We start from the raw sequence: 23,728 nt of genomic DNA on the forward strand, positions 1-23,728 counted from the left end.
TGTGGTTTTAGCTTAGTGCAAGAGTCTCTTACTGGGGTTTCCTATGGGAGGTGGGCAAAGCACACAAAAATATAGATTTTTATTTTTCCTTTAATAACTTTTTATCGAACCACATCCCCACAATGTGTTGTGAAGGTTCTAAACCCCATATTCATAAATCATAGTTTTTACAAAGAGCAGCACGAGAAAACAAAAGGGAACATACTGACAAGGGCAAGTGAATAAACACAGACTCCAATAATGAAATGCTGCCTTGTATATACTGGCATTTAAAGTCCATTCCATAAAATACAATAAAGTGAGTGTGTGTGATATGAACACAACCCCCCAGAGAGATCCTCTATTAAAAAAATCATTACCTTATTTCCGTGTCAATTTTCTTGCTTTAACACCCAACTAAAATACCCTTCTGTGTTCTACACCAGCTGCCAAATATTAATGTTAACAAAAGGAATTTCTCTGTACGTTATAGCAGACGGCCTGTCTCAAGGTTTGCTTTCATTAGATGCAGCTTTGTTACAACTTGCTGCTTTGAAGTCACTCAGGACATGTTCAAAATTAAACCTCTATGCAGCGAAATGCTGGTCTCTTCTCACAAGTACCAACTGATAGGATGAGAGGAAATGGCCTGAAGTAGTGCCAGGGGAGGTTTAGATTGGATATTAGGAAAAATTTCTTTGCCAAAAGAGTGGTAAAACATTAGAGCAGGCTGCCCAGAGAAATGGTAGAGGCTCCATTCCTGGAGGGGTGAAAAAAATGTGTAGACATGACACTTAGGGACAGCACCATAGTCACGGTGGTGCTGGGCCGATGATTGGATCTTGGAGGTCTCTTCCAACCTTAATGATTCAATGATTCCAGAAGCTTTGTCCCCTTTTAAGAACATTTGCACTTAAAATCTTGGTGGAGAAATGCTTGTGAATGAGTGTCAGCATAGGAGAGCAGGATGGATAGTGACCGGCAGGGCACACAGGTAACTTAAGGAGCTTTCAAGAGATGCAAATGCTTCTATCTGGCATGACCCAGAGGACTATAAAGCCTCATAAAATGTTACGGAGAGTTGCCCTAGCTAGCACAGGGACCAAGCAGTCTAGCCACAGCAACATAAAGCCATTTGAGGATTAATTGACCCACTTTAAAAAATGAAGGATCTGCACTGCAGAGTGGAGCTAGAACAGGCTATCACAGCCTGTCTGCAGCCCCCCTGTATAGCTAATACAAGCATGTCTAAGAGCATAGCAGTCACTGATAAGAGAAATGCCACCTTTTAGTACATCTCAGTATCCCCCTGCTGCCTCATCCTGTGCCTCACCCCCACCTCTGATTCTTCCCCTCACTCTTCTCGTGCCAACTTCACCCCAGGAAAAGCCGCCACAGTCTGAGCTTGGGGAAGGTTATTTTTCTTTTTCAGGAGGATGCAGGGTTCTGCTCAGGAATCCTATTGTTTCAGAGCATGTGGTTTACATCATGGTTTCTGAGAGGTATTTGTATATGCAAACACTACCATCTGCTGTAAGGAAGACTTTGCATTTTTAAAAGGTTAATTTCATTTCAAATCTACTGATTGAATTGGGAGCAGAAACCACTCTCGTCTGCTCACTGTATTCAGTGTCACAACACACAGCCAGCCAGTAAGACCACGTCTTTACAAGGAAAGACTGTTGCTGGAAATTGGCACAGTTTTTCTCCAAACCCTCACTTAAGTAACTTTTCCATTCATTAATACAGAGTTGTTTTTTTCTCCTCCAAAAAGAAGGACTTATGTATAACATCAATGTGCTTTACAGGGAAATCCCAGGTCCTAAGCAGAGACATGGATGCCGGCACAGTTTTGAAACAGAAGTTTTACAGATTCCAGGTGAATCAGCATGATGAGGTCCCAACTCCTGCCTTTATGGTGCTTTACCTGTGTCCACTGGGCAGATGCTTCTGCTTAGCACAGAACTGGCCGGAGGCATGGCCTGAGAACCTGCCCCCTTGGAAACCTGTGAATAAAGGAATTTTCTGGTTTGGGGGTTTCCAGCATGTTGTAGGGCTTTTACTTTCAGTCACAGTGCAGAGTCCTTCCATTTACCCATCCAAATCAGTCTTCTGGTAGAGATTTGGAAATGGCCTGTCTTTGTTTTGATGTTTTTTTAGTTCCGCTAAATTACAAAACACGTAAATTTTTATCTATTTGGTACTCTATTACATTTTTATTGAATCGGCACCCCCAGAAAACAAACCCTCAGATATCAGAGAACATGGAATTAAGCTCCACGCATAGGGTCAGACCATGCAACAGCTCTCATCATTGCTGTGGGACCAAGTCCTCCCACCAGTCCAGAACTGTGAGTTTATCCAGCTTGAGACATATACTCACCTGCAGTGCCTTGTTTGAAATACTGAGATTATTTCTTTCCCTCCACAAGAAGGCAGTAAGTTTTGGCTTTCTACTCTCAGTTCAGATTTTCCCCAAGATTTCTTGCCCTTTTCTTTCAGCGCAGCCCACAACCCCTGGCTTAGAGCACAACCACGAGAGGGTCTGTCTACCTTTGCAAGGTGCTGTGGTACTGTAGAGCATAAAGACTGCAGTATCCTTTGTGCTGTGCTGATACAATAAGAAGAGTCCACTCCTGCAGCATCAGCGGACACCATTTAATTGGTATTTTTTTATAAGCTAGGGCTGTCAAATAATAGAAAGCCTCTTCAGTGAAGATTTAGATTCGTGTCAGTTGTCATGAAATGTAATGACAAATGTATAACCAGACTAGCCCTTCAAGACAGCCTGTGCTTTCAGGCTTCAGGCATCTACTTTAGGACAAGTAGGTCAGCATTCAATACAAAAAACAATACGACTTTCGGTGCATCCAAGATGTCTCTGGTATCTCTAGACATACTGCAGCTGGAATGGACTGAGACTTTCACGAGTGTTTCATCAGCCTGGATGGAAAAACAGCCCAAGGTACGCTCTGCTGGGCAGGGACAAAGCCACCTGCCCTGCCAACTCAAATGGGAACCGGCTAAGCTAAAAGCACTGGGTGGAATCCTGAGCCCATTTAGGTTAATGGGAGTCTGTCTAATGATTTAAATGGACTCGGGCCTTTACTTCTTTCCTCATGCTCACACACATTTTCATTCATAGTCACTCATTCGATGCTGTTTGCATGTTCCACGCCTATTATTAGGCACAAAAATGCAACACTAAGAGCTACCGCAGGTGAACTACCCCCAGCAATACCCTGCTGTTTGTGAGGACCACAGTAAAGGGGCCAGGACTAGTGCTGGGCTTCTACAGACTGGCAAATCCAACCCAGAGCCCTTCTCTGTCCTGACATCAGGGAGCGGAAGCATCAAAGACAGGTGGGAGTAGGAAATATCTCTGGACAAACCTCGTCCTCCCAGAGGCACAATGTGGTCCTTCAGCATTTGTGACAGAGATCCACCACTGATCTTTTTGTTACTTTTTCTTAACCTCAAAGTATTTAGATGAATGAGCTTGTCTGGAGATTATGCCTTCATCCAGAGGTACGAGCCCAAAAGCCTGGTACGAGCCAACCTGCCAGATTCACTGACGCAGTCCTGTTTGTAGAGAATGCAGAAGGTCCCGAGATCAGCAAGGAAACTATTATAACAGCAAGCAGCAACACCTGTGCTCTCAGCCCTTCTTACAGTAGTAAGTGCTGCCCCTACAAGCTCATCCCAAGCATTGCTTTCTGGCCTTACTCTGAAGTTTCCTCCTGTTCTCTCTCACAACTTCCTACTGCTGCATCAGTGACGGCTGCCCAAGCTATCCCAGACCAAAGCCAGCAACGCCTCCCCTCCTCTCACACAGCCTGCTTGTCTCCTCTATTGGACAGCACACTGGACCTCTTTTCATGCTCTGGTTAAAGGGTTAAATTCTGGAATGATTCCAATAGAAGCAGAGTGGTGAGAGGCAGATTGCTGCTCTCCTCCTCAGCTTCCTTGATGGGTCATTTTGATCTGACCAGGCTTTGCCCGAACTCACTTGGAAGCTGCAGTCCCAGAGCTCACAGCCTGAACCTCTGTCTGTTGCAGACCTGCTTCCCTTTGTAACAAGTCGGAGCTAAGTGTGGCTCTGAATGAGACAGGGGAAGAAGGAGTTAGAATCTGATTTATGGTTTAGCTGAGGAAAGAGAGGCTTCAGCCCAGCTGCCAGCTCCAGGACATCCCTCTCTGCCTTTTCAGCCTGTTTTGGGAATACAGGGACTCCACCACCACCACACGGGCTGTGGGTCACCTCGACTGCAGCCCTTTGCTCTGCACGCTCCAAAGGGGTAAGTGAACCATTTGAGAATATCCTATTTATGCTGCTGCTATGGCACAAAATGGGAAAGGTTCACTCTTAGAAAACAGGCTTGGGAGGTACTCATACCTCCTCCTTAGCCCTTCCCCGGTGCAGATCTCGGAGCAGTGCCTGGGTGGAGGGTCTGGCACTCGGGGTGAATCCCATTTCCCTCAGGGGACAAGGGTATTTTATGCAAGATCCATGTGCAGCAGAAACAAGCAAAAACAATTTTGCTTTATATCAGAAACTGTTTTCTAGTTGCTTTTCTAGGGAAGGATCGTTACAGTCCATCTGAACATTTGCTGCAATGGGAAACACTAATTTCTTCAGCAGCAGGTGAGAGAAAGCAGGTGAAGCTGAAGGAAAATCCTTCAAGTTTCCTCTCTGTGCCCGATTTCCTGGCTGCTTTTAGGGACAGGTAGTTTTTGCTAATGAGACTTTCCATTATAAAGTTTCCACTGCTTTGGAAAATATTAACTTTGCTGAGTAGATCAAAGAGGCCCTGCAGTCATAGTTAGAATATCCTAAAGATTTCGTTCCCGGTAATAACAGGGCTAAACCCCGGCACCACCAGAGGCAAAAACTATATTATTTGAAATGAAACTTCTCATAAATATCCAGCTATGAAGTCATTTTATATCAGCTGCTTTTATATAAACTGGACAAGGCAAACTCTCCCATCCATCAGCATTAAGGCTGCCGAGCGAAATGACTTTATGTTCATTGTCTGCAAGTTTCAGAGACTTCCCTCTCTCTTTTAGGCTTTCCCAGGAAACACAGTGTTTTGCACTTTTTAAGAACTTTGCTGGTACAGACAACCAGTAACACGACCAGTGTCATCTTTGGGCTTTTGCCTTCCTCTTCTCTGTGTCTCTGCTGGGAAATGGATGGACAGACAGACAGACACACCTGGCTGTCAGCAGCCACTGGCCAGCTGTAGTGTTACTGCTGACTCCCTAAAGGTGTTTGGTATCACATTCCAGGGATGGGACAGGAGGCTCGGGTGTTTCTGGGTAAAACTACAATACTTTCAGAACTTTTGTCTACTTAAAAGGATAGCAGAGGAATGAAACAAACTTGAAAAGAACGCCTGAAACATTTAGAAGGTATTACTAGCTCTTGAAAGGAATTTCCAGGTGCGTTTGTGTGAAAAAGAATCGGTATATCTACATATTAAACCAAACCCAAGCATTTGGTACCAGAACAGTGCTAGCAGGCCCTTCTTTTGCCTTTGCAAGTTAGAATTTGAACACACCTGCAGTCACCTACGATGATGGGAAACTGTGACACAGAAATCCATAGCCAGCCACTGCTGGAGACAGGTCCAAGCTGGGTCACCAGAAGCCCAGCCAAAGCTTCACAGGAAGAGTCCAACTTTCAGGCAGCAGACAGGCTGCCTTTTTTTTTTTAGTTTTTTGATAAATTGCATAGAAAACTTTAAAAAAGGGCAGAAATAATGATCCTCCATTTTAACAATACAAAGAAAATAATTAAAATATATGTTATTAAAATATGCAAAATTTATGATTTAATTATACAATTTCAGAGCCTTACAGTCCAATAGCCCTTCTGTTTTCTGCATAGTAGTGAACTTTCTTAAAGCTCACAGCAGAATCATTTACTTGATGCTGGAGAATAAGTTAATTACGGATCTCCTGCCTTTGATTAATGGATTTAATAATGATGTTACAGTAGAATTATTAATTTAGACTTCATGTGCTTAACACACTAACAATGAGATTCACGAAAACAATGTGTCAGCAAACAGGACTGGCACCAAAATATGCAGTAATGGAGACCCCAGGGCTACCTGTGCATGGATGGTGGCCAGTCAGCAGTCCTGTTGGAACCTGCAAGTGGCATCCAACCACTTCTGCCTCATTTGTCATTAACCTCCACCATTCGCAACTTCTTTCTACAAACCCAAATACTGTTTTCAGGCAAGCTGAGTACCTCTATTGAAGCTCAATTCTGGATAACATAAAAAAAAAAATCATCTGAAGCAATTGGCACAATACCAGGTAATGCACAAAACCAGTAGGTGCAGTCCCCCATAGCCTGCTCTTACTCACCAGAACAGCCTAAACACCAGTCTTCTCTAATGCTTCTTCTGTGCACATAATACATATGCAAAGTTTATTGGATGGAAACTCCACTAAGAGAGCCTCAAGAATAGGTACTTTATTGCAGCCTAAGAGAGCCTTGCAGGACAAGGAAGAGAGAAGGGACACTTCAGAAGGTTTGAGTTTTGCCATTATTTCTCACAGGGCTCCTCTGCATGTCTGGGTAAGAACCAGATCTGTGAGGCTAGCAGAAGCCAGATTCAGAAACCTTTACTTAATCAAGTAAAAGTCACATTAACAAAAACAAAACCAGAATGAAGACCTGAATCACATATGGTCTAAAAGAGCAGTATCTCAGGAATCACTAGCAATAGGATTTCAAATTGCATCAGCCACGTACCTTACCTATTACCATGCAAAGCAGAATAATGCAATGCAAGTCAGCAGCCTAGTATAACACCAGCCCCCAACAAGAAGGCAGGAAATGAATAGGAATACAATTTCCTTAACAATTCACTTACGGGAATTATTCCGCAAGACATTGTCCATGTCCTGGTAGAAGATGCAGTCTGAGGGTGCAGGAAGCACTGGCTCATTTTGCCGTGTCCTTCTGCTGCCCATTATCCAGCTTGAGCACTGACCCTTCCACGAGATGCTGGCAGAAGTCCTTGCACTGATCATGCCACATGGAAGTACTCGGAAAAACCCAAGGAGATTGCTGCCTGGCCAGCATTGCCCTGTTTGCTGAGACAGCCTGCTTCTTAAAGGAATTATGCACCAGAACGCAATTTCATTCTTCACGGAAAGCGTCATTGGGCACTGGCAGAGGCTGCCCAGGGAGGGGGTTGAGTCACCTTCCCTGGAGGTGTTTAAGGGACAGGTGGACGAGGTGCTAAGGGACATGGTTTAGTGTTTGATAGGAATGGTTGGACTCAATGATCCAGTGGGTCTCTTCCCACCTGGTTATTCTATGATTCTATGATTCATATCTGATGGCAGAAAGGTCCCCTCATGTACAACAGCTGAGGGGCCCTGGAGAGCCCAGCTGCCTTGCTTTCAGCTCTCCAGGTAGCGCCTGGGGGAGGGTGTCTGGGGAACAGACAGGGTTCTTTGGTGCTGGTCTTGCAGCTCCACCAGTGACATTAACCCTTTGTTCCTTGTGATTTTAGGGCTAAGACAATTCAATGTTTGTGATGCAAATCAACACTTTTTTCCACCAAACCCAGCAAAGCAAGCTTCAAGGATTTGAGACATATCAAAACAATGCATATTTTATTACTGAACCAGATGGGACTATGCACTTCAAGCTACACATCCTACCCTGTTCCTTGCTCCCCTCTTAGCCCCTTGCTCTGGTCCTCCCACACATCCATCCAACCTGGAGAGCCACAGCAACCTCTTCCCAGCTTGTCATAGCTGGTTAGCTAATGAAAGATGTTTTAAGCAGCTATGGGTGTTTCTCCCTGTACCACACTGTGCATTAACCTCTCCTCATCCCAATTTGTTCCAGGTGAGCTCAGGAATGATGGCTAAATCACTTCAGCTGTAGATTGCCTGCCAAGTGGCAGCTGTTCAAAGGAGACATACAGGCATACCCTGTTCTTTATTTAGAGTTTGAACCCACCAAGAACTCAGATTACGTTAGTCCCATAAATGCCAAAAATGCTTTCTAGGATATTTATGATAGGTTGCCTCAGTGCTAGGATACAGGAAGTATTTCCTTGTATGCTTCTGTTTTACAGCCCTTGAATCGCACGTGGTTCAGCCTGAGCAGGGGCAGTGCTGACCTGCAACCCCTCCTTGCTTTGGCTCCTCTTTGCATGTGTGGTTTCACCCCTATAAACAGGCTTGTTTAACTTGATGTGAGCCTTAGGAAATCCTTGTTATCTACATATACTCATCCCTGATAGCTGTAGGCACAAATAATATAACAGGCAGTGACAAGTAGAGCCTATAATGCAAAACTGGATGTGCAATTACAGTTGGATGAGGAAGTGTGAAATAGAATGCATGAAATTGAGTAAGAAGCGAGACAGGAAATCAATTTCCCATTAGATTCAGTGGTCACCTTTTTTCTGAATCTCAATGTTAAAGCATCAATTACAACGTAATCTACTCCTGTACAGTCTGATTCTGTGTTTAAAGCAAAACCATGCCTTATAGAATATGAATTAGGCCAGCCATGAGACAGCAATAAGCAGTGCCCTATAGGTCTCTCCAGGCTGGCTTTAAGAAGTGTTCCGCCAACGCAGTGGAATTGCATTATATGCAGGAAGAAGTGATTTTGAAGCAGACTGCTTCTGCACTTAAAGCGTAAGGTAATCTCCAATTAGTGCAGAAGTTATGAAGCAGAACTTGGGAAAAGCCATGGAGATGTTTTGTTAACATACAGACGCAAAGGATTTCCCTCTGTGGATGTGACTAGAGGATATAAGGCTGGTACAACAAAATCCATCCTTTGCTGAGCTCACATAAGCAGCTAAGCACTGTGGATATAAAAAGAATAGAAAAAAGATGTTTGTGGATGATTTCAGGCACAAGCATGATTCCTCTTTTATTTCATTTTGTTATCAGTGTCTCAGTCTTATACGTACATCTTGAAAATGTGATGCACATAGAGTTATTTTAAGATAACAGACAAAGATGTTTTATTTGTAGAGAGTGGTGACCATTGACCGACGCTACTTAGCTAAATTTGCAGGGTCTGTAAGTCTACTGGGCTTTACTCCTACCTCCAACTGACAGCAAGACCCACCTTCACTGAGGTGCATGTGGTTTGAAGAGAGGTGACAGCAGCCTATGGTCCAGAGACAAGAAACCTCAGGACTGTGAGGGAGTGGAGTTTTCTGGTACGAGGAAGGATGATAGGGAGCACGCCTAAATCCTGAGACATACAAAGAAAAGTGCAACACGTGGTGAGAAACGACCCTGCAAACCCATCTCCCTGAACTGGCAGAAATTTATGCAGAAAGTAGCAAAAGAAATCAGAGTTAGCTCTTTTGTCCTCCTTCATAACTCACAGTGTAGGTACATCTTGAACAAAGATAAGCGCTAAGAAAGGATGAGCAATGCATCTAATACTTCAGTAAAGCCTCCTTCTGGTGTCTTTAAAGGTTCTGTAGCAGTTTCTGCACTTTGGTCCTGGAGCCAAATGTGGATCACGCTGTTGTGGGTTGCAAACCTCAGATGCCCATAAACACTGAAAAAAAGCTAAATGTAGAGAGAACAGAGATTTTTTAATGGGTTTAGGTGCTTCACTCCTTAGATCCAAGAGTTTAAAGTCAATGCCAGCTGCACTGGCTTGTCTTCTGCTTGTAAACAGCCTGTAAGTAAATTGTTAATTCAGAACCCCTGAGCTGACGTCATTAATAGATGACACTTGGTGTTAAACCTTTCCCTGCCTCACTGGCTCAGCTCTGTGGTTCTGGTACCTTGGGTGCTATTTTCCTACCCATGTTTATTTTTCCATGACCATCTTTTCTCAAGTTGGAGGGGGGAAGCTCCTAGTGGTTAATTTATTCATTTTACACTAATTTACCCTGTTCCCTTTTCTACAATAGCCGCAACACAGTATCATTTCAGTAGTGCAATGCCTTGCAAATTTGGATGAAGGAGGCACTGAGCAAACAGCTTTTCAGAGAGCTTCAACTGAGCTGTCAGAAGGGGCAGTTTGGTTTCTGTGCAAGCAATACTTGCATTCCAAACTGCATTAGAGAAAAGCCAGTGAGGTTGTCTGCATTTTTATTTATCAGTTCCAGATTAGGAGTCTGATGCTGATTTCTTCTTTTAAGCCTGCATTTGCAGTAGGATTTATATTCTAAAACAAAAGAAGGATTGTGATGGTTTTCTCTCACTAGCTCACTCCTCTTTTTTTTTTTCTTTTTTTTCCCCCTCCCCTGGCTTTACTCCAAGGACCTTTTCTGCTCGCTTGTTACATTCTCAAGATGAAGCACCCAATGGTTACAGCAGTGCTGGTAGTACTGGTGCAGGTTTCTCAGAGTTTCCCTGCCTTGTATCACCGAGGGTGGTGGAAGCTATTACGGGAAGCGGAGAGTTGTGGAAAATGCAATTTGGCGCTTTGCTCTGAGCCTAAAGACTGTCCAGCCGGGACCGTATTGGACCGTTGTGGCTGCTGTTCTGAGTGTGGAAACGTGGAAGGTCAGATCTGCGACTTGGATCAGGGCAATCATTTTTATGGGCAATGTGGGGAGAACCTCGAGTGCAAGCTGGATGCTGATGAAGGAAGGTTTGGGGAAGTTCCTGAGCCCCAGTGTGTGTGCAAGTCTCAAGAAAGCATCTGTGGACCTGAAGGGAAAACCTATGAGAACATCTGTCAGTTCAACAAGGCTTATGGTACGAAAAGAAATATCAGCATGAAACATAAAGGACCCTGTGAATCAGGTAATATGTACGGAGGTGCTGCCAAACTGAAAAAAGATCCGATTCTTATTTTTAGATGTCTTACTAGATGCTCTAGTCTGATTTTATGAAACTAATACTGTGGTTTTGTTACCATTATTTTGTTATAATACTTGTATTAAACATGGTTCAGCAGCTGGTGCTTAATCTGGTACATTACAAGCCTCTGTATTAGCCTAGTGGATTCAAATCACATGGTGATCAATATGCCACAGACCTACAGGCTAGCACTGCTCTGAATAAGCAGAGCAGCATGTGTAGTTAGGAGTTGGTAAACAGGTTGGAGAGGCTATGAGGACTAGACAAGTAATTATTATTGTGATGCTGAGGACTGACTTGATACTGAAGTGGTGATAACAAGGCAGATCTCATTCATATATATACATACATACATGTAAGTATGTGTATATATATGTGTGTGCATGCATGTATCCACCTGGGTGTATATGTGGCAATCGGTGAAGCAGAGGCAACAGAAGAATGAGGGCTTCATTAACAGGTCTGTTCTTTTCATAAAGTAGTGCAAAAAAATCCAATTTCATAACATTCATAAAATCCAGCTAACCCATGAAACAGAAATCTAAATGTTAAAACAAACTGAAACACTTTCTCTAAAGGCACTTGCAGTGCATGAACAGTTTGCTGCGATGACTGTCAGTGGAAGAATTCTTAGCTGCATTGTACTAGGGAACCCTGCCTCTTGCTCTGACACTGTTCTCATTCTTCACATTATTACATGTCTTTACTCCTAGGCACTTTTCAACCAAGTCACATGAATAGAAAAGGAAAAAGTGAGCAGGATTTTGTTTGCTGAATATTTTTTTAAAGCTAATGAAATATGTTCCTAAATGAAGTAAGTAGAAGAGGTCTCTAGGTCACAAATGGGCCACAGCTCTGGGAATCCAAAACTCCTATCTCTGGCAAAGTAACTCAGGTACATATTACCCACTGCTTGCTAACAACCTGTCGCTTCCAATTTAGACTGTCAGCTGTGCTTTTATATTGAATGAACATTGGATGTTGAACACTTAAAAATGATGAACAGGTAATACCAGACTTCTCTCCTCTTTCTCTAGCAGCAAAAGAAACATCCATTAATGAATCCCTAATTTGCCATTATGGTATTAAACTAGGAAAGGAGGCTTGTCAGTAAAGAGACATTCAGAAAACTCAAGCCATACCAGCCCACAGTATGCCTGAAAGCCTGTTAGCCCTCAGGCAGGTGTTCTTATTTGGGATTAAAATAGCATCAGTTCCTGCAGCACAACCCCTTCAGGAATATTTCAGTGAGAAGTGCCACTCAAGTAGCAACTGATGCTAACTTTGCAGCAGCAGCAGCTGTTCAGGCACACAGGCTGAAAGCAATGGTCTGCTCTAATTAATTAAACTGAACTGGCTGTGTAGAAAAAGCTTTAATTTAGAGGTATTACCACTTTTAATTGCTGGTTGTGTCATGCACCAGGCCTTCCAGTCAGCCCTGAGGCCATAACCCTGCTCATCAAGCAGGAGGTAAGAACTCAGCTGCTTTGTAGGCAGGTATCACCCCCAGTGCTTTCCCACTGCTTCCATGGCTCCCCAGAAAGACTGGACCCTCTCTCCTGGAATTCAGAGAGATTTCCTAGGGTGGCTCAGCTTACTGAGTTGCAGAGAAACCTGGAGGAAAGTTCATAGGCGTGACAGTGCTGTGCAGGGCTTAGCTAAGGAAAATGGGAGCCTGGCTCTGGGGGAAGTGCCTGGCTGGTGCGTGAGCCCAGCTGCAGCACAGCCCTTCAGCCTGAGGTGGGAACGGGGCTCACTGGGGTGGGGGAGCACTAGCACCCCTCTCCTCAGTCTCTCCAAGCAGCAGTTGGGTGCATAAATTGTGGTTTAGGCTCTGGCAGGGGACTCAGAGCAAGTGTGCGGGGGCACCGTGCCTCGCTCTCCCACGACTGTCCACCAGCAAGACCCCTCTTTGCCAAGCAAGGCCACTCTCTGAAGGTGGCAACGTGAACCCATGGGCTGTTTGTTCACAGCTGCAGCTGCTGCTGACAAAAGGCAACGGGGAGTCTGGCTCTAAGAGCAGCGACCTCACTTTCTGCTGACTCCAATTTGCATGACAAACAAAGCACTGAACACTGTGGGGTTTTGGTACCAAGCTATAAATATAACCTTCACTCAACTCAAAGCACTTTGTTTGGTTATTTCTCCTTCAAAGCATCTGCTGTTTCCTGTTGAAGCCAAACGATTAATTGTATACAGCAAGCAATGAATAAATAAACCACAATAAACCCCTTTCATCAGAAGAGCACAGCCTTTTATCTTCTCTCCTTCACCCAAAAGAAGGGGAAGAAAAAGGCCTGGCTCCTGAAATTAACTCTGGAAAAGCCCTTCTTTTCCTGAAAAAAAATAAATCATATTGCATAATTCATCAGTCTGGAGTGATACTGATTGTGAAAAGTGAAGAAGTATTTTGACTTTTCCTGGCTTCTGTTTTTTGCCTTCTGTAATACATAAAAATAATGCATTCTGTCTATCAGAATGTTTTCTATAGCTATCGAGAAAAATTTATCTACTCCAGGAATGAAAATGACAGGTTATCATAAGACTAAAGATCTGTTTCTAAAGCTATATTTATGAAAAGAAGTGCTAGGCACAAGAGAATTTGGCTGAACACAAAATCTGAAACACTCAAAACTGAAGTTTGTAAATTTCTGTTAAGATGTCACAGCATTATTTCAATTTTCCTTTGTAAAATACAGCAAAAAGGTGTTGCGAGATGTTATTGTTTTATTTCTGGAGGCACTTGAAGTTTCAGTAGATAACGCAAGTATTTATTGTGTGTTCATCTTCAGAAGAAGCAGTTTAGTGACATCAAAACTGTGGTTCTTCCTTATTGCTTTGAGTTTGGTTTCACATGATGCCAGTCCTGGTCAGCCTGGTCCAGCAAACCTTAACTATCTCTATAAAAAGCACTCAGCTGAGTGGGACTTGGATCGTATCTAGACTTTTCTATCTAAGCTATTAACTGGATTATCCTTACAGTTAAAGGAGGAAGGTGTACTTCCACTGTGGAATTCATCTTGCTGTATGGTAGACAGTGCCAGACAAATTCTTGTACGTGAACAGCTATAACATTTGGCTCGGTGCTGGGTCCAGCCCTGTTCAATGTCTTCATCAATGATCTGGATGAAGGCATCGAGTGCACCCTTAGCAAGTTTGCGGACGACACTAAGCTGGGTGGAAGTGTCGATCTGCTGGAGGGTAGGGAGGCTCCAAAGGGATCTGAATAGGCTGGACCGCTGGGCAGAGTCCAATGGCATGAGGTTTAACAAGGCCAAATGCCGGGTCCTGCACTTGGGGCACAACAACCTTATGCAGTGCTACACACTAGGAGAAGCCTGGCTGGAAAGCTGCCTGGAGGAGAGGGACCTGGGGGTGTTGGTTGACAACCGACTGAATATGAGCCAGCAGTGGCCCAGGTGGCCAAGAAGGCCAATGGCATCTTGGCTTGTATCAGAAATGGTGTGACCAGCAGGTCCAGGGAGGTTCTTCTTCCTCTGGACTCGGCACTGGTGAGACCACTCCTCGAATCCTGTGTTCAGTTCTGGGCCCCTCACCACAAGAAGGATGTTGAGGCTCTGGAACAAGTCCAGAGAAGAGCAACAAAGCTGGTGAAGGGGCTGGAGAACAGGCCTTATGAGGAGCGGCTGAGAGAGCTGGGGGTGTTTAGCCTGGAGAAGAGTAGGCTGAGGGGAGACCTCATTGCCCTCTACAACTACCTGAATGGAGGTTGTAGAGAGGAGGGAGCTGGCCTCTTCTTCCAAGTGACAGGGGACAGGACAAGAGGGAATGGCCTCAAGCTCCACCAGGGGAGGTTTAGGCTAGACGTTAGGAAAAAATTCTTTACAGAAAGGGTCATTGGTCCCTGGCAGAGGCTGCCCAGGGAGGTGGTTGAGTCACCTTCCCTGGAGGTGTTTAAGGCACAGGTGGATGAGGTGCTGAGGGATATGGTTTAGTGTTTGATAGGAACGGTTGGAGTCGATGATCCGGTGGGTCTCTTCCAACCTGGTTATTCTGTGATTCTGTGATTAGTTTGTAATTCAGACTTTTACATCCTGGAGGCTGTGTCTGCACGGTGTGGTGAAGCCAGAGCCCTTGCGTGGCTGAGCCCCTGGCTCGAGGACTCTGTTCTTGGTAATACTTCAGTGTTGTCTGTGTATCTGTAACCACTTGTGTTAGGATTGGAACTAAAACTAGCCAACACCTGCCTACTCAAAAAGTTTTCAATGCTATATCTGTAAAGAACTCGTGTGAGTCAACTCAGTGAGCTGGTTCTGGTTCTTTTTTACATGTTAAGCTAATTACAGTGGATGTAGCATTGAAAGAAGTGTAGCTACACTGAGTTTTAGTATTTCGAAGCATGTTTTAATATTAGGTCTCATGTGGTAATTTCAATGGCAAAACAAGTTTCTTATCCAAGATACTCAGTTAATGCTGATTTGAATACAAGATTTTTGAAATAATAATGTACAGGTTCAAAATGTTCTGCTGTCATAAAGAACAAGCATTTAAGGGTTTAAGTATCCTTGTTTGAAAATCTTACTTTAGTAGAGTACCAGGGTTGTTTAATGAGGCATTCATAAATGAGGAAATTGATACTTGCTGTATAATTTGTTTTCAATTAATTTTAATCAGTATGCATTTGGTATTTTCTGCACACATATCAATCCTGAAAAACTGACAAATGCATTAGAAACTTTGCTTGAAATCCTGGAACAAGCTGTTACGATTTCAAATGCTGAAGCATAAATGCTGTACCTATGTATTGATACCAATATTGCCAGTAAAAATTTATTATTTACTCTTAAATTAGTATTTCCAAGCATCTGAGATCTGTGCAAAAATAAAAGCAGTAATTAAACACAAGTCTAATGGCCTAGAAAATGCATTTTTAAACACTGCCATGGAAATAGAAAGAAAACAGACTTTAGAAGGAAAAATATTTCTTGCTGAGGGCAAATTGATCAGGGAAAAAAAAGCAGAGATCTCCAAAAGAGGAAAGCTGCAATAACAGTAAATAAGTTATTTTGCTTCCTTCTGCTAAATATCATCGTCTTCTGTTACTATGTTTAGTATGTTCTTGCACACTTACAGAGGGTATGTATTTAAATCATGTACAAATACATCAGGTTTACTTTTTTAATGTCTTCAAATCCCTGGTTTGGCTCCCTCTCGTGGTTAATGTCAGATGCTTCTTTGGGAAAAAGCGGGAGAGGATACTTCAGAGGCAATAAATAAACAGCGGAGGAGGACGAGGGCGAGAGAACAACAGGAAACAAGTAGAACTTTAATAATTATAACAAACATAACATAAAACCTTGTAAAGTAACTGGACTTCGACAACGTTTATTACTTGTCTCATAACAAGAACATCAGATGAAATTGGTAGCAATTCAGGATAAATGTGAAATGCGTTAATGCTGTTATTCTGTAACTTGCTGCAATGAGTTCATGGGTAACAGAGGAGGGTGACATTTTAGAAAGCTCAAGGCAATGATGTACTCACAAAAGAAATTTTGACAAGCCAGCAATTTCAGTATTTTAGCTCGTAATCTAAGCAAATCTAACAGAAATTAAGGATTGTCTTGTACAATCCCACTACTCTGTGATTGCCAGCTCCAGAATCTCCTGTACCTTCCTTGGAAGGTCTAGTTGAGTGTTGGCTGCAAGACCAGTGGGCCTGGAGGGTGCTCTGCAATGGCCACTAGTGGGAAACAGATTAAACTTTCACCTTAAGTGTCACGATCGTGTATGACAGGAAGGACAGACGGGTCCTCGACATAAGCGTTTTTAAAAAGCCTGTCCACTCTTCCACGGTACACAAGGAGTTTTGAGCTTTAAAAGCCGCTTGGAGTCACGTGGCTCTTTATAATTCATGAGATGGCAAAAAGCAAATGGATTTCATCCTGTAAAACAGGAACTAAACTTATACGCTTTTGTATTTGTATTGTCTTTTGTTCACTGTTTCCTAAAGCAGTTATCTGCTGGTTCTTTGCAGCTCCTGTTATTTCTGTGCCACCGCAGGATGTCCAGAATTTCACAGGCAATGACATCATTTTTGGCTGCGAGGTGTCAGCCTATCCTATGCCACAGCTTGAATGGAAAAAAAGGGGGAATAAAATGTTTCTGCCAGGAGATGATGCCCACATCTCGGTACAGGTAATACCTGAGTTTTCCACATGTCGTAATAGTTTGGGATGAGGAGCAGGTGGATTAATCAGTAAATTCCTCCTATGGAATACAATATTGCTGCAGTAGGTTTCCAATTGGGGCTCTCTAACTATGTGAAGACTTCTGTTTTAAGTCCATGCAAGGCTCACTGTTTTGGCAGTCCAAGCACAAGAAATAGCAGGCAGGGATTAACTATCTGGCCTACTTCAAGGAAAGAAAAGATGGAAGATTCTCCTTACATAGTTTGGAAAAGCGGATTGCATATATAGATGGCAATGTTTAGGCTACTACATAAAAGAAGGAGCAGTTCGGGAAGGATGGCTGTTGGCAAGTGTTTTACTGTTCTTGATGCAGAAGCACAATTCTGGCAAGTATCTGAACTTCTGTGCAAGATGCTGTTTCTGGAGACCTGCCATTTGAGTTCAGTCCCTGAGGAAAGCAAAGGAACTTGTGCTTTTTATGGAAGATGCTGTTTTAATCTGAGGAGAAAGAGCAGAATGGCATTAGTGTAGGCTTCAATCAAATCCAGAAATAGCCTGAAAGTTTGAGCTAAAATTAAATAAATCAAAATGCTAATGCTTTTAAATGGAAATAACATTCTGGGGAGAAGAGCTAACAAAGCCAGGTATACAGGCAGACTACAGTAAGGATGAAGGCTGCATCTGCATGCCTTCTCCAATGGATGATATGAACACTGACTGTGCAGGAAATGCATGGAAAATCTAGCTTTCTGGACACACAACCCCAAAAAAGAGAAGAACTAATGGATGTGGAGCATAACCTGAACAAAATTACTTAAGGGCAAGGGAGTCCATGAGGGCTGGGAGCTCTTCAAGAAGGAAATCCTAGCAGCTCAGGAGAAAGCCATCCCCATGCTCCAGAAAAAAAGCCGGCAGGGGAAAAAAACAGCTTGGTTGAACAGAGAGATCTTGAGTGGTATCAAGAAGAGAAACGTTTATGGGCTCTGGAAGAGGGGACAGGCCTCTTGGGTGGACTTGGAGGGAATTGAGATTGTGTAGAGAAAAAATCAGAAGGGCTAAGGCTCAACTAGAAATCAGATTGGCAAAGTCTGTGAAAGAAGTCTCATCACCTTCTATGACAAAGTGACTCGGCAGCTGGATGAGGGAAAGGCTGTGGATGGATCTTCCTGGACTTCAGTAAAGCCTTTGACACAGTTGCTCACAACATTCTGCTTCGGAAACTGTCACCTCTGGCCTGGACAGGTGCACACTCTCCTGGGTGGAAAACTGGTTGGCTGGAGGGCCCAGAGAGTGGTGGGAAATGGAGTTAAATCCAGCTGGAGGCCAGTGACAAGTGGGGTTCCCCAGGGCTCAGTGCTGGGTCCAGCCCTGTTCAATGTCTTTATTAATGACCTGGATGAAGGCATCGAGTGCACCCTTAGCAAGTTTGTAGATGACACTAAGCTGGGTGGAGTGTTGATCTGCTGGAGGGTAGGGAGGCTCTGCAAAGGGATCTGAACAGGCTGGACCGCTGGGCTGAGTCCAATGGCATGAGGTTTAACAAGGCCAAGTGCCGGGTCCTGCACTTGGGGCACAACAACCCTGTGCAGCTACAGACTAGGAGAAGTCTGGCTAGAAAGCTGCCTGGAGGAGAGGGACCTGGGGTGTTGGTTGACAGTGACTGGACATGAGCCAGCAGTGGCCCAGGTGGCCAAGAAGGCCAATGGCATCTTGGCTTGTATCAGAAACGGCGTGGCCAGCAGGTCCAGGGAGGTTATTCTCCCTCTGTACTCGGCACTGGTGAGGCCGCTCCTCGAATCCTGTGTTTAGTTCTGGGCCCCTCACCACAAGAAGGATGTTGAGGCTCTGGAGCGAGTCCAGAGAAGAGCAACAAAGCTGGTGAGGGGGCTGGAGAACAGGCCTTATGAGGAACGGCTGAGAGAGCTGGGGGTGTTTAGCCTGGAGAAGAGGAGGCTGAGGGGAGACCTCATTGCTCTCTACAACTACCTGAAAGGAGGTTGTAGAGAGGAGGGAGCTGGCCTCTTCTCCCAAGTGACAGGGGACAGGACGAGAGGGAATGGCCTCAAGCTCTGCCAGGGGAGGTTTAGGCTGGACATTAGGAAAAAATTTTTCACAGAAAGGGTCATTGGGCACTGGCAGAGGCTGCCCAGGGAGGTGGTTGATTCACCTTCCCTGGAGGTGTTTAAGGGACGGGTGGATGAGGTGCTAAGGGGCATGGTTTAGTGATTGATGGGAATGGTTGGACTTGATGATCTGGTGGGTCTCTTCCAACCTGGTTACTCTATGATTCTATGAAAAACATAGATAGAAAAAGCTAATTAAAGTAGCAAAACTACTGAAGTACTAACAGTATAAGTTATTCCGAAACGTTTCCAAAGACAGCATAAACAGAGGTGGGATTAGTGTGACTTCGAAGTTACTCAGAAAAATATGGTGCAAGAAGTCACAACGATATGCGGGTCATCTCAGAGGCTGAACTGAGCCCCGTTTACCCATCTCCTGAATACAGCCATCCCTGTTAACACTTGTTAATGGCTTTGTGTTATTAGTCTGGAAAAGGAAGCTCACCCCTGAGAGACGCTTTAGCCTGAGTAATTTGAAACTGATTGTGAGGGGGAGTGTGAAAGCTTATGATATGTCCTGCCAATCCATTAAAACCTGGATGAATGCCAGCTTGGTCAGGCCCCTGGTCCTGAACAACTGCCCCAGATGCCCCTGCTGCTCTCATCCTGGAGGAGTTTATAAGCCTAAGAACAAGTGCCAATGCTCTGAGGCAGAAATAAATGATGCTGGGACAAGAGATGGGAGGAGCACTGGGAAGCAGAAGCATCAGAAGGACCAGGAATCAGTGCTGTGAGAGGCAGTGAGGTTTAAATATCACAACAGAGTAGGGAAAGCATTAACTTGGAGCGACAGAGACAACAGGATGTTAAAACACAATCCAGCAGGATCAAAGAGAATCAAAGCATGATAACAATAAATTATATGTAAAGATTGAAATTATTCTTAATCCAGCCACAACTATTTTAAGAACTATCATGGTGTCTCCTAGCTACTTAATCCCAACTATTTCTTCGTCCTCTCAAAGGCAAGAGGTGGGCCTCAGAAGTACGGTGTGACCAGCTGGCTGCAAATTCAAGGCCTCAAAAAATCAGATGAAGGCGTTTACATCTGCCACACCAAAAATAAGTACGGTGCAACATATGCCTCCGCAAGACTGAAAGTCATTGATGGTATGTTTTTTTTTTTTTAATTTGAATGTGAAGAATATAAAAATGCATATGAGCAGGCTGCAAAGGGCAGGTTTGTCAGAATGCAAATGAAGGCTGTGAGAAACTACCCAAAGATATCCATATTTAAACTCTTCTGTGTGCTCTTCTTTTACTCTATCTCTTAATGAGAGATTCAGTCCTAGGTATTCAAAAGTTGGAAGTGCTTATGAATTCTGGGGGGAAAAAAATACTTACATGTTAATATTGTAACACGTTGCTGCTTCCAGAGAGCAGAAAGCTGTGGATTGTAGCCACACAGCCACGACACACACATTACCCCACTATCTTTATCCTATGGAAGTCCTTTAACATTCACAGGAGCTCTGCACCCAGAGCAACAGTGGCTGTGGCTGAGAGCGTCACTGAAGCAGTTCTGCTTGGTTGTTTATTTTTTCAAAAAGTTAGCAAGGAAACAGCTCTTGTTCCTTAATGGAAGTGTTGGAAAAGATCAAAGAAACAGCTTCCTTGTTGTTTTGCATTGGGTCCAGTCCTGCAGAATATCATCCTCCCTCTGAGGAGAACTGAGATTCCTGGCAAATGCAGGATAGAAATGTGTTGTCTTGTATTTGCTAGGGGAGTTTGTAACTGGTCTGGTTTGTCACCGACGCTGTTTCAGCAAGTGGTTTTCAAAGCTGTGTTGGCTCTGGTCCTGTTTTCAGGTGCACAGGATCTGCAGAAGACTGAACTCATAGTTTACCAATATTAGGAATTAAATGTATTTTCAACATCTTAAAATGCGAATGAGATAAATTTGCTCTTATACCATAAGCTTTGATGATGAGGTCAAGTCATCAGATACAAACCTTGTGCTTGTAACAGATGACTTAACAAGGGTTCAGAAACTGTGAGCTTGCCATACAGCTCCCAAACCTGACTTTCCTCTTTGTTCCTATCTAGATACTCTTAATTTAAACTGGACTCAATTATGTCTTGCAGACTCATCGCCTGCACTTGCTGGCAGTAGAAGTGCAAGCTACAGCGTTGAATATGAAGACTACTACGACCATTCTGATGATGATGACGAGGAAGAATATGAATCTGGGGACTATGATAACTGAAACAACTCCGAATAACATTTTTTGTACATCTGTTGTCCAATGTCTTTCACATTCTTGTTATATTTACTAGTAGTCTCTATGCTGTAAATGGCTCCTCTGATAACGCATATATTCACTTGTGTATCCAGCTTCCTGAAATTCAGCTTTGGCTGAAGTGTATCATGCTACTTACCAAAAATAAGAACAGTTGTAAATTCATACATTAAGACTGTTAAATAAAATTCTTAAACATGCACCTGTCTACTAAGAATACTGGAGGGATCAAATTTTATGTTCATTTTTAAAATGTAAATTATAATTTCTTTCAAGCATACTAATTTGTCTAAAAAAAAAGTCCAGAATTTGTACCTTGTATCAATTTCCTTTTTTTCTGTAACGTACTAAGAAATATCAAGAGATTGTTCACATAGCAACAAGCCTAAGTAGGAAGGTTAAACAGGAGTTTTAGTGTCCCTAGTTCATATTTTCTCATACGTTTCAGCAAGATTATCCTTCTCATTTGAAAGTTTCCATGGTTAGTCTCATGAAGGGCAAATTATCTGTCTTTCGGGGGGCTGTTTACTTTTCATAGATACATGAAGCAATAACAGTGCTGTTTTACTAGCAATACTCAAAAATACCCAGAGAAGACATCTTGTGCATTCAAACAGATAAGCATGCCTTTTGAATTCTTTTTGTAATGGTTCCTGCGCTATTCCCAAACAGTTTGCCACACTGCAGAAAGAGGGCTGGACCTTCCCCAAGCGATTTTTATTTAAGTGACTTGATTAAAGCATATAAACAAAACCAGCCATTTCTGCTCCCCCCCCAAAAAGAAGTAGCAAATGTTCTGGGAATGAGTGTTTTTGCATCACATTGTTCTTTTTCCTAAAATTCTGTTTTCTTACTGAAAAGAATAGCTGATCATTTACAAAAGATTATTAAAAATATTTAAAAATATGTTCAGAGACAAGTGCAATATATTTAATTGGGAACCCTTTGTTCTGAAAAGGTTAGCTTTTTTGAAACAGTCCATCAGCCCAAACACTCACAGACTGGTATCTGAAACACCTCTGCTACAAATTTTCTCATTCAAACATTATTTTCTGTTTTCTACGTTGACAATAGTAAAAGGCACTGAAAAATTCTACATAAACTGCACAGGTCCTGTTTCATTTGTTACCCAGAATAAAAATTACGCAGGTGCCAATCACCACAGAGTTCAGAGCAGGGGAGGTCAAGGCAGAAATTCTTCACACTGTGTTATAACATCAAACAGCTGTGTGCCCAACAAAAACGTCAAGATTTTTGGGTGCAGCATTCATAAACGCTGTCAGCTAGCTGGCCACAGCAGCAGCCCTCACTGCCTCCCCTCTATCCCACTGTATTTGCTGCTCCTTGAGCCTTCTTCCTCCCTGTGCCACTGACTCCTGAAGTGTCTTGTGATGCCACACGTTGCCGAGTTTCCCCCTGGGCTCTGTTTGTCACCACGCCGTACACTCCCACTGTTCACTTTTAGCGGGACACGGGACACACAGGTGCTTCTCCCTCTCTGGCCTTTCTTACACTTCTTCATTAGCGGCAAAAGCACGTTGCTCTCTGATTGCATGTGATGCGATGTAACTGCACACAATGTGTGACCCACACCACACAGCCTCACCCATTCCTGCCCCGAACAGCACACACCTACAGCATCACCTTTTTGGAACAAGACCACTCTTGATTTAGTGACAGAGAATGCACCATCCCGTGGTGTGAGCTGTTCCAGAGGACAATTGCCACCATTGCTAATTTTTATTTGGAATTTGTTCAGCTTCAGGTTACAATGGTTAGAATCAACTACACCTTTTCCTCTGAAGTTAAGAGGCTGGCTGCATTAAAACAGGGTTGTTTTTTTCCCCAAAGCAGACACCTGTAGACGTTGTTAAAGTCATACTATGTCCTTAATTTGGATAAACTCTATGTTAATCTTGTCCCTGATCTGCATGGTGGGCTTTCCTCACTGACCCTGAATTATTGCTTTAACTCTATAGAGAGTGCCTCCGGATCAGACTGTTTGCAGAAGAGATATCGACGTTAACCACACACTGTTTGCTGCTGCAGACTCCACCTGTTATGTGTACCAGTGGTTAACAAAGATGGGATTCATCTCATCCAACTTGAAACTTAGACGACTCTAGTTCTAAAATCTATCTGCTCGATCCTTTATAGATACCTGTAGAGGGGCATTTCTCCTTTTTTGAATAACCAAGCCATCTGTCCTTTCAGACTCAGCTGTAACCACCTGAGTACCACCTCTTTGGCTCCTCCGTATTGAAGCAACATTCTTGGCTTCCTCCACTCTCAGCAACCTTCCAGCGCTTCCCAAAGCTGAATGAGGAGCAGCTGAAGTCACTTGCTCTGTTCATCCTAGAGGAGACTAAGGGGAGACCTCATCATGGGCTGCAGCTTTCTCACA

At 43.5% G+C, this 23,728-nt stretch overlaps 1 protein-coding gene across 1 annotated transcript; it reads left to right on the forward strand.

Annotated features, from left to right (window-relative positions):
- The first annotated feature begins 9,988 nt into the window (after positions 1 to 9,988).
- Positions 9,989 to 21,991, forward strand: KAZALD1 (Kazal type serine peptidase inhibitor domain 1). The gene is made up of 4 exons (XM_069869077.1): positions 9,989 to 10,752; positions 16,808 to 16,968; positions 20,050 to 20,194; positions 21,170 to 21,991. The coding sequence occupies exons 1-4, from the start codon at positions 10,296 to 10,298 to the stop codon at positions 21,289 to 21,291; spliced, it is 885 nt and encodes a 294-aa protein (XP_069725178.1). The 5' UTR covers positions 9,989 to 10,295; the 3' UTR covers positions 21,292 to 21,991.
- The last annotated feature ends 1,737 nt before the right edge of the window (positions 21,992 to 23,728 follow it).

This window comes from Phaenicophaeus curvirostris, chromosome 15 (assembly GCF_032191515.1).
Source record: "Phaenicophaeus curvirostris isolate KB17595 chromosome 15, BPBGC_Pcur_1.0, whole genome shotgun sequence".
In the NCBI taxonomy this organism is placed as follows: domain Eukaryota; kingdom Metazoa; phylum Chordata; class Aves; order Cuculiformes; family Cuculidae; genus Phaenicophaeus; species Phaenicophaeus curvirostris.